The 14,943-nt window shown below is 30.0% G+C and overlaps 1 protein-coding gene across 7 annotated transcripts in view; it reads left to right on the top strand.

Moving 5' to 3' along the window:
• Window positions 1-14,943, top strand: part of unc-13 — a 626,295-nt gene that overhangs the window by 586,286 nt on the left and 25,066 nt on the right. For all 7 annotated transcript variants that reach the window (XM_074122300.1, XM_074122305.1, XM_074122303.1 and 4 more), the window contains 6 exons: window positions 2,082-2,122; window positions 3,116-3,206; window positions 6,328-6,402; window positions 6,744-6,963; window positions 8,268-8,388; window positions 10,748-10,854. In XM_074122300.1, coding sequence (XP_073978401.1) covers window positions 2,082-2,122; window positions 3,116-3,206; window positions 6,328-6,402; window positions 6,744-6,963; window positions 8,268-8,388; window positions 10,748-10,854 — 655 coding nt within the window. The remainder of the gene's footprint in view (window positions 1-2,081; window positions 2,123-3,115; window positions 3,207-6,327; window positions 6,403-6,743; window positions 6,964-8,267; window positions 8,389-10,747; window positions 10,855-14,943) is intronic.

Here is a 14,943-nt window from a genome sequence, read left to right as displayed (position 1 = left end):
TAAGAGTTTTGATCAATTTTGGAAAGAAAAAGCTGTCCAAAACTAGACTAATTATCACCTTATGTTGGTAAATTCATTCAGTTTCCCTAACCAAGCTTTTAAGCTAAGTATGATTCGATTATATCCTTCGTGGTTTTTGGCTTTCTTTAATTCTATCCAGTTATGGTATACTTTGTATTCAAGTTTTTGTACAGGCGTGAATGTCCTCTTTTAAAGATTCAATCAATGGAGAGGCAAAAGAATAATCTACTCGTAATAAAATCAAACAAATTCTTTGATTTAAAATCATTTACTTAGAGGGGAATAGTCTTTAGTAGATATGTCACTTTATAGATGGCTCCAGCAGATGGTTTTATGTACACCATCAAGTCTGCATCAAATTGCACTACATATCCTATCTATCTTGTCGTCAGATGGTATTTATTGCTAAATCGAATGTAACAGCTGATTCTGATGATTATTAATCTGATCTTAATGAGTGTGGGAAGTTTTTATTTGTAGAATCATTTGAATAACTCGAAACTATTTAAAACAATAGAGTTACTCATCAAAATTTGGGAGCCATTCATAACTTCATTTGAAACAATAAACTAGTTTTTTGTTATCACTAAAATCGAAATTTTATAGCTGAGCTTGTTACAAAAGTTTTGAGTTCAAATCAAAATTTGAGATTGAAATGTAGTTAGAAGGATTTTAGTTGAAAATGCTTTCCACAGCTCTGATCCGTATTTGCAGATGGCTTTAAATCCATGGTACTTAGTTTAGATTTAGGTACGATTATGCGTCTTAGTTATCCTCCCTACCTTTTGTTCAGTGGTTGTTCCTTATGTCTTGATGGTGGTTTCTATGACAGGTCTAGTGTAAAAGCAGTAATTCAGGTCAAAGTTGCTGCCTAGTGGAACTTCTGCGGAAGATAGTTTACTTAGGCAGTTTTCGGAGCCCCCGAAATGTTTATTGGCAAAATGGTATCTTAGAATAAGAAAATAAGTGCTAGAAAGAAATTTCTTAAATTAGAAGAGAAAACCTGATTGCCATACCCTATCAAACGCTTGGGCAATATCCAAGAAGACTCTAACAGTACTTTTCTGAAAAATTAACTGGATTCTCTTTAAAACTTGTTAATTAGTTTTCCTTTAAACTCAAATCTTGTCACAGGCTAGTTTCAGCATGATTTGAGGACCTTGATGCTCCTTATTTCTGGGAATGGTAAGATAAAGGCCTCTCAGCATGATCTGGAAAAGTTCAGGTTGCACGTTCCACTGATTATAGTTGAAGGAGATTGGTACAGATGCCGTACAGTGAGAAGACAACGGAAACGTGCTGATGACTATCTTAAATATAAATTACTACGAACCTGTCCTAGAGCATTATTCTTAGTTAATCTCTTAGAATGTGGAAACTATTAAAATTTAGTTGTTTTATAATAAAATAATGTAGCTTTTCTCTCATTTTAAAGGCCTTTCACTCATTTTAAGGCCTCCAAAAAAAGTAATTTTTTACTCAATTCTGAAATAATAGTATGAGAAATTAAAATCAAAGAGTAATGTTGACTCTTTCATATCCAACTCTCAAAAAAAGTTTTTTAATCCAAAAGGGTTCAGTGTGAAATGTTTTGGAGACAAAGGGATTCGTTAAAAACAAGCTGTATTTTTTTTATATAACTATACGAAAGGCACACCCTTTTTCTGACATGAATTTCAAAAAAAAAAAATCTGTATACAATTATTAAACTTCTAGTGACATTTGAAGGTTTTAAAGCTGTCAGCTTAAATGAAAGAGTAAATATTTATTATTCATACTTTTACTTATGAATTAATTGTAGCTGTATTTCACAAAGAAGTTTTGTATTGGCAGAAATAAGTAACGAGATTATTTGCTTCCTCCACTAAAGTTGGAAACTATTAAATAGTTTTCCGATCTAAAATTATCACCGAAAACATCATTTCCTTTTCTATCGTTATTTGCTATTCCGTGTATAATTATCAATTAATATTTAAAAGATTCTGGCCAACTTTAAACTTGGTAATGTACTGGTTGTGGTTTATTGAATAATTTATTTATTTTCCGTGTTTTTATTTCAGAATGGCGGCTCAGGTCTTGACAGCAGTGGTCGTACCAATGGGTAAGCAGAATTTTTAACTAAAATTATAATTCAAATAAATTCTTTTATTATTTAGCCAACTTGCGAACCGCAAATCACTTTAAATTTACTTTGACAATTAACTCTTGTATCAGTTTGGGGAAAAAAAAAGAAAGAAATTAACTTTAAAAATGAACCACACAGACTGGCAGAAGAACTTTTGGCTTGTTTTCATTATTTTATTAAAAATTAGTGAATCATCTTTTAAAACAAAAAAAAAAATCATGCGAGATATTAAATAGTAGAAGACCCTACTTTCAAAACTTCACTTTTGGAAACTTGACGTTCAAGTCTTGTTTAATAAGATCTCTCCTTTCTGTGGAGTCCTATAAGTGATCTGTTCAGAAATACCCATGAATCCAGGCATTTTTCCCACGAGTGTACCGAATGGAGCAGATATATTTATTTAAGATGGCTAGATAAATAATCATAGTCATAAATATACACAATAACTGCAAACATAAAGTTCCAATGTGAATTTACATTTCAAAATAGTGTTTTACACAGTGTACAGAAATCTTAGGACGGGCAGGAAGAATGCAGAATGCAGAAAGAAAGAATGGAAAAAGCTGCAGCTAATATTTATTCAAATGAAGTTAGGATGAACCAAATGTTGAATTTATAAATGATTAATCTTATTAAAATTCAACAGTAAAATTAGTTGTTTTGTCCCTTATCAAATTTGACGTGGGCTTTGATACTTACAGAGATAAATAAAGGCCGAAAATAAGGAAATTACGAAAAAGTTGAAGATGATTGGATTATGTAACTTAGCTTCAAGCTTTAAAAACAAATAAAATAGAAGCCATCTTGTATATTATTCTACAGTCTTTGTGGTGCAGATGAAGTAAGAAATTTCAACAATCTCTTCACAAATTTCCCAATTACTGATTGGCCTGATTAATTTTTTTTCTCTAACTAATTTTGAAAATCTCTAGTTAAATTGTTGCCTAATATTATCGTTTTTGTGTGCAGACATCCTGGAGATAACCCATTTTATAGCAACATTGACAGTATGCCTGACATCAGACCCAGGAGGAAGTCAATACCTTTGGTCTCTGAATTGGTGAGTACAATTTTTCTATCTATGCTATCTATATTAAACTAAAAAAAAACAAAAAACAATCGATAATCATCACTTATATTGTGTCTTCTTTCCCAAAAGTGTATTTAAACTTATTTTGTTGATTATTAATAATTTTACAAAGTATAGTAATATATTTATGAAACCTACATTTATAATAATTTTAATGGGTGGTATGTATTTTAATGTAATTATTTTAATTTTGATTTTTTTCATTTCAATTAAACATATATGTATGCGATTTCCTTACAATGTGATATGTTTTTTTTGAGCTCGAACATTTAAATGTAACATTGAATGTTTATGCCACATGTGGCGAAAATATTTTTATTTTTTTTCAAATCCTTTTTTGTTTGATATTCCTAAATAAAAATGTTTAAGAAGAACCCTTTTCTCCATTTTGATGGTGGATTGATTTTATTTTAATTTTTTGTTTTGGTTTTTAATGTCCACTTCCTGTTTGTTTGTTGCAACAACCCCCCCCCCCAATACTAAAACTTCCTTTTTCTTATCTGTGAATTATTGAGAAACTCCTCCAATAGGTGAATCCAATTAAAGTTTTTTTTTTAAATTCAAAACAAAAATGTCATGTTAGTAGAGAATTGAAACCAAATTGATTTAATGAAATGAGAAAACAATTAATTTGATTTTCGTTTGTCTGTCTGTTCTGCTCCCACCAACCAGGTGCTCAAGGTATTATCTCAATCCCTTTTAATTTTATTTCTCTCATTCTTTTATTAAATTTTATTTTCTAATAATTTCGTCGGTAGTTTATTTTTTAATAATTTTTTTAACTTTCCTTTTTTTCAAAAGTTGCATAATATGTAAGCATGCTTAGATACATTTAAATACCCAAGTATATTTGTAATTTCATTTACGTCTCTTGCATCAGTTTAATATTTATCTTTTAATTTGCATGATTGTTGCTGTTACTAAAACTGTCTTAATAATTTCAATTTTTATTGGCACTCCTTTTTTTAATTTTTTGGGATTATTTACTAAGTTTGCTTTATACAATTTTTCTTATAAGTAGGTAGTATCTTTATTTAGATCTAAGAGTATGCAAAGAGAAGGCATTAAAAGAGGACAAAATATGGAACTGTTGCGAGTGAAGCTACCTATAGCTGTTTCTTATTTCGAATATTTCTCAACTATGGGTTGTATCCGAAAGTTGTAGTTTAAGAATTGGTGAATTTATCCAAAACATCATTCCAAAAGCCTTTAGAAATCTAAGTTTCGACTCTTTTGTCGTGATTTTGGATTATAATTTGAACGCTATGTTCTGATGATATCTCTCTTATTATGTTCATCGTTTTGCCAAGAAGCAAAACTAGGATTTCTTTTTTCTGCTGAATCTGTTCTTCTCATTCATATTTAGCCTAAACCTTCCAGTTGTTGTGTTAAACAAGTCTATGATTATGAACGCATCTTACCGACTTTTTCTTTCAATGCTGCAAAGCACTTATTAAAGCACTAAAGTTTATGCTGCATTATCCGTAGCGTATTATTCAGGCATAAAAGCTTGTCCTACATTTGATAACTATTTATAAGGAAAAAGAATTTTCTTTAAGGGTTTTCTTAAATGCTTCCTTCGAGTTTTTCAGGTTATTACGATCCTGTACATTGGTTGAACGTTTTATTCTCATATGTCGTTTATACAAAGCCTCTTCTCGCTAGAAATTTAACTTCATTCAAGCTCCTCCAGTTTTTTAATTCTAAATTCTTCTATTGATTGATAATTACTGAATTGTACTGAAATGAAGTTTAATTGTATTGTTCGTTGTAAATCATTTTCTTGATTGCCTTTAACGCAAAGTTAAGTTTTGCGAATTCATGTGAGGTCAAAATTTCTTAATTTGTTCTGGATAGTTGACCATCACCATATTTTGAAATCTTAATGGATTTTTTTAGCCAGAATGGCATTCAAATAATGAAGATAAAACAGAAATGTTAATCCACACCTTCTCTTTGCCATATTTATTCAGTTAGATGTTTTAAATAATTTACTTTTATAAAGTTTAGGAAAAAAAAAATTTCTGTTTCAAAATTTTCTAGCTCATTAGTGTGAGTAAAATCCTTGGTCAGTGCAAGCAATGGTTATTACAAAAAAAAAAAATGTATCTCTTACTCTAAATAAGCATCTCTAAACTTCAGCTGTGGTTAGAAAAAGTGAGCTTGACTTAGGCTAACTAACAGAACCCTGCGATAAGTTTCTTAGACTTAATATTGTTAAATACAAGAGTAGATCATTTAATAATTAAGAGATACTGTAAAATGTCATTATTACAATATTTATATTTTCTTAGTTCAAAGGATTATTTCAAAATTTATCGAAATTAAGATTTCATCATGTGTAGACGCCTGCAAACAAACAAACTCTATACTCCCTCATTGGTAAGTTCGTTGAATTGTCCAAGTAATCAAAATTCTGTTTAAAGACTATACTATCAAAATTGAAAGTAAAGAAGTTCTGCCTCTTTGACGGGCATCTCTTAGTTTCCAACTGTACGAGAGTTGGTTTCCTTGCTGGGCCTTGAAATAAAACATCTCTACATAATGGGGCTTATGCCAGGATTTATTTGTAGAGTTTGTAAACAGAAAGCTTTATAACTTTATAACCCCATTGACCTCTAACTTCTTGATTTGATAAATTAGTCAAATACCTATGACGAAAACTTAATTACAAAAATTTAAATTATATTTGCTGCTAGTTAAAATACGCGAGCCTTGTAGCTCATAAATAGATCCAAACTATAGAAATAAATTTTAAAAACTTCATTTTAAATCATTCATTGAAGCCAAGGATTGTAAATTACCACTTCTATTATTTTAAACTTATTCACATGAAATGTTTTGATAGTAAAACTAAGTTTTGTTTACTTACTGACTTTTGTTTGCAACATTATTTACTTCTACTTTCATAAATTATTCGTCCTGGTAAATATTTGCTTTGCTATTCCTTTTACAACCACATTTTGTTATATTGTGCACATTAGAGTATTTATTTCTCTTTATTTGCATGTTTTTTTTTTTTTTACAGTAACTGTTTTCATTAGTCAATAATATTTTGGAGAACGTAGCTAATTTCTGTTTGTTCTTTCAGACCATGGCTGCAACCAAAAGAAATGCTGGCTTGACATCTGCAGTTCCGCGTGCAACACTCAATGATGAGGAATTGGTAACTATTTAAAATATGCAAATTTAAGATTCTTACAGAGTAAGGTGGTGATTTCAGCAGCTGGGCATTCAGTAATTATTTATTTCTTCATTCCTGGACCACCTTATCTGTTCCATCTTACATTATATTTGTGTTTTCCCCGTCAGATAAATATCTAGTATTCTTAATCTTAAATAACAATGATGTAGAAGCTAGCTCTACTAACTTTTCAGAAATAGGTGCAGGAGAAGTAAAATTACAGGAGCTGAATTTAAAGACATTGCCCCTAAACAATTTTAATCCAAACTTTTAAAATGTGTTCTTTTAAAATAGAAATAAACAAAATTTATCTTTGTTCACAGAAAATGCACGTGTATAAGAAAACATTGCAAGCGTTAATATATCCAATATCAAGTACAACTCCTCATAACTTCATGCTATGGACAGCCACATCGCCAACATACTGTTATGAATGCGAAGGATTGCTGTGGGGCATTGCCCGCCAGGGAGTCCGTTGTACAGAATGTGGTGTTAAATGCCATGAAAAATGTAAAGATCTACTCAATGCAGATTGTTTACAAAGTGAGATTTCATTCTTTATTTACATTTTAAAAACAGCTTGATTCGTAATAAACACATTGTCAAGAATATTTTGTTTGTACTCTTGATTAAATGATTCAGTGGCAATCGTTAACATCAAGTTAAATACTTCGCTTAATTTCTGTCAGTTATCGTTTGCGTCTCTTTCATTATCTTTTAGAGTAATAGTTAAAATATAAAATGTTTTATAACATGTATAAAGCCTTTAGTTGTGATTCCCTGAAGAGGATTACAAAAGGTAGTCACAAAACAAGTTTGGATATTCACGCTTTGAAGACATTGCCAACAAATCTATTTCTTTAACTGTACAAGTATAGGAGAGAAATGTCAATAAACAGATAATCCCTTACTTGATTATTATATTCTTGTTCAAAGGAGTCCTATAAAGGATTCGCTGACAGTCCTTATTCTCAATTACACGTTAGTATTAATGCGTTCAATGTTGGAAAAAAGTTGATAAGTAAAGTATATTGGTTAAGACTAAAGCAGTTTTCACGCTTGCCCAAAACATAAACTAAGTAGGTTTGATTTTAATTTAGTGCATTATCGAAGACGAATTGCCTTTTAACTAATTTCCCGATTAATTACTAAGATCCTTTGGATCGTGATTATTCAGTTCGCTGGAATTCTGAATGGAAGCTCACAAGCTGAATAAATTTTCAGCCAGTACCTTGAGAGAGGGTCTTTAGGATGAGATCTCTTCCTCGCATTTATCCTCCTTCAACAATTTGCCTTTTAACATAAAGTACGAAAACTTTACCGCAAGAAGTAGCAGAAGATGGGAGCAATATTTTGTTCTCGACATTATTTGATAGACCTTATCCGAAAATTTTAGAAAGTGTAAAACCCCTATAAAACAAAGATATTTAAACATACTTGAATGGAATTATTATTCTAACTTTTCGATGAGTAAAGATAAATCTGATAAATCAGATTGTCTTCATAAATGCGAAAGCAGCCATTAAACTTCAATATAGATTGGCTTGTTTGTGACTCAGTCATAATTCCAGTTGGGCATATAGTTTTAATAAGGTCGGTCTCCTTAGTTATGTGCAATTACCTAAAAGTCTTGCATTAAGATGAACACCCATTCTATTATTCATAGGTATACTGAAAATTGAAAAGTGGAGCTGATTACATATTAAAAGTGTAATCATATTTTTGTTAAATTTTTCAGAATGTGTTAGATAACTTAATTCATTGTTTCAATTTCTTACCTTTTGAATAATCAACTGAAATTGCAAAGAACTTATCTGCACTGACTATTGAATATTATAATTCAACAGGAGCTGCTGAGAAGAGTTCTAAACATGGAGCCGAAGATAAAGCGAACAGCATCATTACAGCGATGAAAGAAAGAATGAAACAACGTGAAAGGGAAAAACCAGAAATATTTGAATTGATTCGGTAAGAATTATTCTGTAAGAATAGAATAAAAAGGACGAGAAAAAAAAAATAATTCATAATTTTCTTTGATATTCTTTAATTGATTTTCCTCCATAAATGATGCCTTCATATTTGCATCCTTGATTCATTAACTGATTGGGTTAAGGGTTTTATTACCTCGCGTCTTTCACTTCAAACAAAGTTGATCTAAGATATTTTAATTAAACAACGTCATTTGCGAATCTATCTTTCCTTTTCGTTATACGCTGAGATAAACCGAAAAATTGAAAATTAACTAATCAAAGGTAAATGTCATAAATACAAAAATATCTACATGTTTGCATAAAGGACAAGAAATTCTTGAGCTAAATATTTTTACATTTTGTTTGTACTTTTTCAAGCAATTTGTAAGATCATTTAACACAAGATGGTTATACTAGAATTAGTGAACCATCAGTTATCAGTAAAATATCACTATCTCCATACTCCAACATATAAAAATCAAGCACATTTTTGCATTGCACTCTGATTTAATATTTTATGTATGGCTGCTTCAAGAAACAATTTGAGATTAATAAAAATAGAATTTTTATACTAAAAATCTTAGATCAGCTGACGTGTTCATACATTATTATTTATAAAAATATAAATGTTTCAGTTAAAAAAGATAAATATTTTTATGTTTTCAATGGCAAAAACAGTTACATTAATTTGAATCCGTTTGTTTAAATAAGTATGTTCTGTACAAATAAATGTAAACTTTTAAAATCAATTTGATATATATATATTTTTTTAAACAGTTGGTGTTTAGAATTTTGTTCGCCAAATTGAACCTTTCTTAATAGTTTACTATTCTTCTTTACAGACACATACTTTTTAACAATTCTGAAATGTTTGCTCGCATTTAAAATTTATGCTGCAATTTCCTGAGCAACGAGTGACCGTTTTATGGTTCATTTAGCAAAATTTGCATTTATAAAACTGCTGAGTCTGAGGCAAAAAGAAATTCTTCACATGCTTCTAAGATAACGAATCTTTGTATTTTTTTACTCGTCTGCATCATGCGCAATGTTATGTTGAGAGTTGACACAAGTTTATTAATACATGAGATTAATCTAACAAAAAATGTTGCATATGGAAGCGTTTGCTGATGAATCTAGCTGTTGCTCTTAGATTTTCTGGTACTAGGAGCTCCATTTAGCTCATGGACTGTGTTGTTTGTAACGAGAGAATACTGTCCGGAGACAGGTAGGACACTGGAAAAAAAAGTCTAGAAAGTACCTGCTAGGTTTATTGCAGGAATTCCACTGTTGGATTGGTAAACATTACAAAAATTAGGTATTCAACTAGAAGTACCTGAAATCACTTTCGCGAGGAGTAAAACATCTGACTAAAAGTTTTGTTGTAAATTTTCCCAAATAAAATGAAGGAGCAGGAATGAGAAGTTCAGATTGTCTCTTTGGTAAAACTAACATTGAAATGAAGTTGAAAAGTTGAAGTTACTAGATACGCCTGTACAAATTATCTGAAAGCTCATAAAGTAAAACTTTCTGCAATGTTGTTATTTCACAAGTCTCTTTAATTCTGACTGGATTTGAAATATGCTTCCAACTTCAGAGTTAAGTTCATCAGATTCATACTGAGACTTCTTATGTTGTTTCGGTCAATTTTTCAACCTTCCTGATTGCGTAAAGAGGGGAGTGTATGATATCTGTATGGAAATACACAAAACACTAATTTTATCTTTTTTAGAAAAATGGATTCTCTAAAATATCCTTAAATTTGTATATATCCTAACGTATGTAACGTTTGTTCTGATCTTAATATGAGTATAATTCCATTTTGCAGAGTTTACAGTGAGAGCAAGGAGCATATATCCTATATTTATGTTCGCAATATTAGTCTACTTCAAGTTACCAACCATTGGCAACTGCTGTCCTTTTTTCAGTGATATTTTTGCAAATTTACTCAGTTTTTAAATTCTTATTAAAAAAAAATTATAATAAAATAAAATGTAACTGTTTTTGCCAATTTGTATAATTTGATGAACTTATTGATTCTTTTAATTCCTTTTTAGAGTTTAAACAAAATTTGTTTCTCCTATTTCTTTCCTAGAGATATTTTCCAAAAACCCGAGAAACAATTTTTGTTCGTTAATTTTTAATTCAGCTATTTAGTTATTTATTGTAATAATAAAAACTTTTAACAGAAATCTATTTTAATCAGAAATATTCACACAAAAAAAATAGTGTGTTGCACATATAACTTTGGAATTAATAGTAAATGATTAAAGAAAAAACAATAAAAAAAACTTAGTGGCAGAGAATATTAAGATTTCCAACACACAGTGTAGGAGTAGGTAGTTATTGTGTTTTGGCAGGATGGTGTTTGGTCCTGATCAGAAGAGCCATATAGGACACATGAAAGCAGTCAAGCAGTCAGTTTTAGCCGGTACAAGCAAGTGGTCAGCTAAAATTGCAATTACAGGTTTGTTTTTTAAGAAAAAAAAAAATACTACCTGCCACTAATTAAAACACAAAAGTATTTAAAAAGAAAATAATTAAAAACAAAAGAGTTCCTTTACTTTGTTTTATTTTGTGTACACATCGGTGTTTCTTGTCGTGTGTTGCCTTGATATTCTGATATATTTGTTTTGGTAAATGTTTGATTTATCTACTTATTTTATTTTTTTGAAAATAAAAATAAAAATAAAAAAAAAGGTTTTTATATCATGAGCACTTTCGTTGTGAGGTATTTTCTTTATAGTTTTGGGATAATGTATGTAAGTAAAATGTAGGATATATTATTAAGAAAAAAACCTGAATGAATTAAATATTTGGAATTAAGAAAGGCACGCTTCCAAACTTATATGTGAACATCAAGCCTGCGAGTGTATCCTTCCCTTTTATGTATTTACTTTTCTCTTTTATTGTTATTTTTTCATAAGTAAAAAAAAAAAGAAATCACAAGGTGAATCTTATGAAGTTGGGTACACTAATTGCATTTATGCATGCTGTGTACAAAATAATAAAACATGCACTTCTTCACATTGTAATTGTTTATTTTTCTTTAAATAGTTTAACATCTTTTGTATTAATTGAAAATTGTCCTTCTTGATACCTAAATCAGTAATGTTTGTTAATGATAATATTATTTCACTTTTATTTATTCAGTAGTAAAAATATCATATATTGTGAAGTGCAAGTTATATTGGTGTTTACTATTCTTTTACTATTAATTCAATTTATTTATCCTTTTTAAGTATCTCCCTTATAATTTTCTTCAAAAACCCTTGCAAAAGGGTTGTTCCTTTCCCTTTACAACCTTCTTCCTCTTTCTTTCTTGCTTCATCTTGGTTAATCTCTTAAGAACACTGTATTGGTGGTACGAGAGGTTTTCTGTTTCATAGTTATTGGTGAGTTCTTGGTGTTTGTTTATATTTTGTTTGCAACAGAACGACGTTCACAATGGACCCGGACACTCACATAGACTCTCTAGCTCAAGCTGAGGATATTGTGCTTGAAGGCACCTCTAAGTGGTCTTGCAAGATAGCGATTACAGGTCAGGCCCTAATCGCCTGCGCTAACTACGCACACTCCCCATCACTGATTTACTCAAAAATTATTATCGCTGTGTCATTGTACAATTAAGTTATATAAACATTTTATAAATACTTTTTTAAATCACTTGTTTAGTTTAATTTAAACTCATATTAACATAATTCTTTCTGCAAATAGCAAATTGAACTTGCTTTGTTTATTATTAAAACAAAATGCACTTATTTCTCGAAATATTAACAAATTCACTGTAACATTTCCTGTCTGTCAGCATTTGGCTTTAAATAACCTTCTGAAAAAAAAATGTTTCGTGCTAAAATAATTGTTAACCTAGTTATAAACTCTGATCTATACCAAAATGTTTTGCTAGCAAGGAGATGTAATTCCACTCCACGTTATTGAATACGGGACTGGGGTGTTTTTGCACTTACAGTGCTTGACACTCAGAGATCAAGTCCAAGTTTTCTTGATCAAAAGGTGGTAGCACCTTCCTCCACTCCTGCAACATAAACTTTATACAATACGATTAAGATAACATCTAAACCGAAAAGGACAAATTGGAAATTGTCTGCAGAAAAACTCGCTGCGATGGCAGTTACTAGAAGATAGAAAGAAGAACGTCTCTTTTGAATAGAAAAATAGTTTTATGAAAATAGATATCTGAGCTGTAGATGTTTGTCTTAAGGAGGAAGGATGTTCGCTCATCAATGAGAATCTATCGTAAGCCTTATTTTGGTGAAGTTTCAGGTAATAAGGATTCAGGCTCAGAAAAATGCTCTCGACATTAGCCAAGCGTTTCCATCAAATACAAGGAAATAGCGAAAGAAAGATAAACATGCGAGCAAACAAGAATTTATTTTATCCCTCATATTCCGAAATTCTTCAGAAGTTCCAAAAACTATTGTACATTTGATAATATTTAATTGCAAGGTTCAATAGCTTGAAAATGCTCAACTTGCATATTATCAGTGAAAACAAAATGAGTTAAGGTAGATGAATCTCGACCCTTTAATGCAATTACTCCACCAATTTTTTCACGGATTTTCAGGCAACCGAGGAGGGAAAAATCCTTCCTATATTGCTTTCAAAGTATTGTTCACTTTCAATACATGCTTATGCTAATGTAAAATGAAAATTTAACTGATTCATTAGAGGCAGTAATACATTGATTGAACCTCTTACATCTCACTTAAAACTAATATTGCAAAGAAAATATAAAGGTTATTTTGAAAGAGCATTTATTTTAGCATAAAACTTTTCAGATTTACTCTTATTTTATTTAGTTTAAATTAGACTTGATGCCTTAATATGGCATTATCTACAAATTCTATTCGAGCTTGTTTCTTAAGCAAAATTTTAAATATTTCCAGTTTTTCCTTTCATATTTCTCTTTCACTCCGACTTTCTGAGTGTTTAATAAAGCCTCCTCTTTCAGCTTAATTTTTCGATTTGCATTCTTTCTTTGAACAGGCTTAAAATTTACTCTATGGGAAATCTTAGCTTGTAAATCTTCAATTGTACAATCACACAGCTATCCAAAAATTTAGGAGTTTAAAGAATCTATTTTCGCCAGTAATTAGTAGAATTGTGCTAACTACTAAATAAACTTGTAGTTTATTATTATTATTAATTTAATTTCTACATAGATATCGAAGGAATAAAAAAACATAAATTGTTTTTCAATAGTTACTAGAATTTTAGTAATTACTTAAGTAGTAAGCTTGTATTATTATATTGATTTCGTTCATATTTTGGCAAAATTAATTTTTATAAACTTGCGCAAATTAAATAAAATAAATGAATATTGTACTTAAACAAAAATTAGATAGGCTTTCCCGATTTTTTATTGTCTAAATTTAATATTTTCTGTTTTAATTTACGGAATATATTTAAATGAACATAACACTGGATGGTCGATTGTGTTGTACAAACGTATTTAGTTTTGCTTGTAAATCGTTCATTAATACATTAGGTTTTGATGATTTTTCTAGAAAAATTCTAGGAATTGAATTGTGATAATTTACCGCTTTTAAATATTTCTTTTTACCTCTATTTTTTTGTGCACCTAATGAACATAATGCATGAAGTACGTTTTCATAAATAAATAAATAAACAATTTATTATTTTACTTTTTTAATTTTATTTAATATTGTATAACGCGAAATCTTTATCTGAATCTTGTTCTTTATTCTGTTATTTTTATACTAAAGCTTTACTGTGGGCGATGTGAACCAAGGAGCATTTTTACCTCGCGCTATAAAAATCGCTGGATTGGATTCTTAAAATTTTCTTTTGCATCAATGAAAAAAGCATTTTCTTTTCCTACTGACCGTTGATACATTTCTTAGCTTATTTTTCATTCTAATTCATAAGATTAAACTACGAACACCACACACATTTTTGCAAGAACACAACGCAAAATAAATACATTCATACAAATTTATCGAGTGTATAAATGCTAATATTTTTGTTAGTGCATTATGTTCAATATTAAAATCCTATCCTTGCTAGACCTATAACTCTCCCTTCCTCATTTAGAACCAAGAAAAAATTCTTTAAAACCTTGTTTTTCTTTAGTGATATTAGTTATGCAGTTTACTTTATTCGTTCTGAAGGTTTTTGGCAGCATGCTGGAAAGTTTGCACTAAACTATTTAACACTTGTTACTTTATGATTGTAATATGTATAATTGTAGTATTCAGAGTATCTTTTAAAGGCACAGCATTGAATTGAATTTTGTATGCGTGCTTAATTGGTGATATGGCTGGTTGAGTGAATGATTGAATTCTTACAATTATAGGAAGATTTTTCTAATTCATGATTGCCTGCCTTATTTGGTGATCATCAACCGATTTGGGCCTACGTCCATCATTTCGAATATTTTGATGACTTGTGATGTTCTTGTTAGCATAGTGCTAATGTGCGCAGAACAGGAGAATATCTTTATAGCATTAAAAACAGTTGCTGATCGAAAGATCAAAGCCACCGAAGATCATTAAAGCCATTAAAGAATACAAAA

The sequence above is a fragment of the Rhodnius prolixus genome, unplaced genomic scaffold (assembly GCF_049639745.1).
Source record: "Rhodnius prolixus isolate KJV_2025 unplaced genomic scaffold, Rpr scaffold_8, whole genome shotgun sequence".
NCBI classification, from domain to species: Eukaryota; Metazoa; Arthropoda; class Insecta; order Hemiptera; family Reduviidae; genus Rhodnius; species Rhodnius prolixus.
The sequence above is the reverse complement of the archived record's forward strand: the minus strand, read 5'-3'. Positions and strand labels throughout refer to the sequence as shown.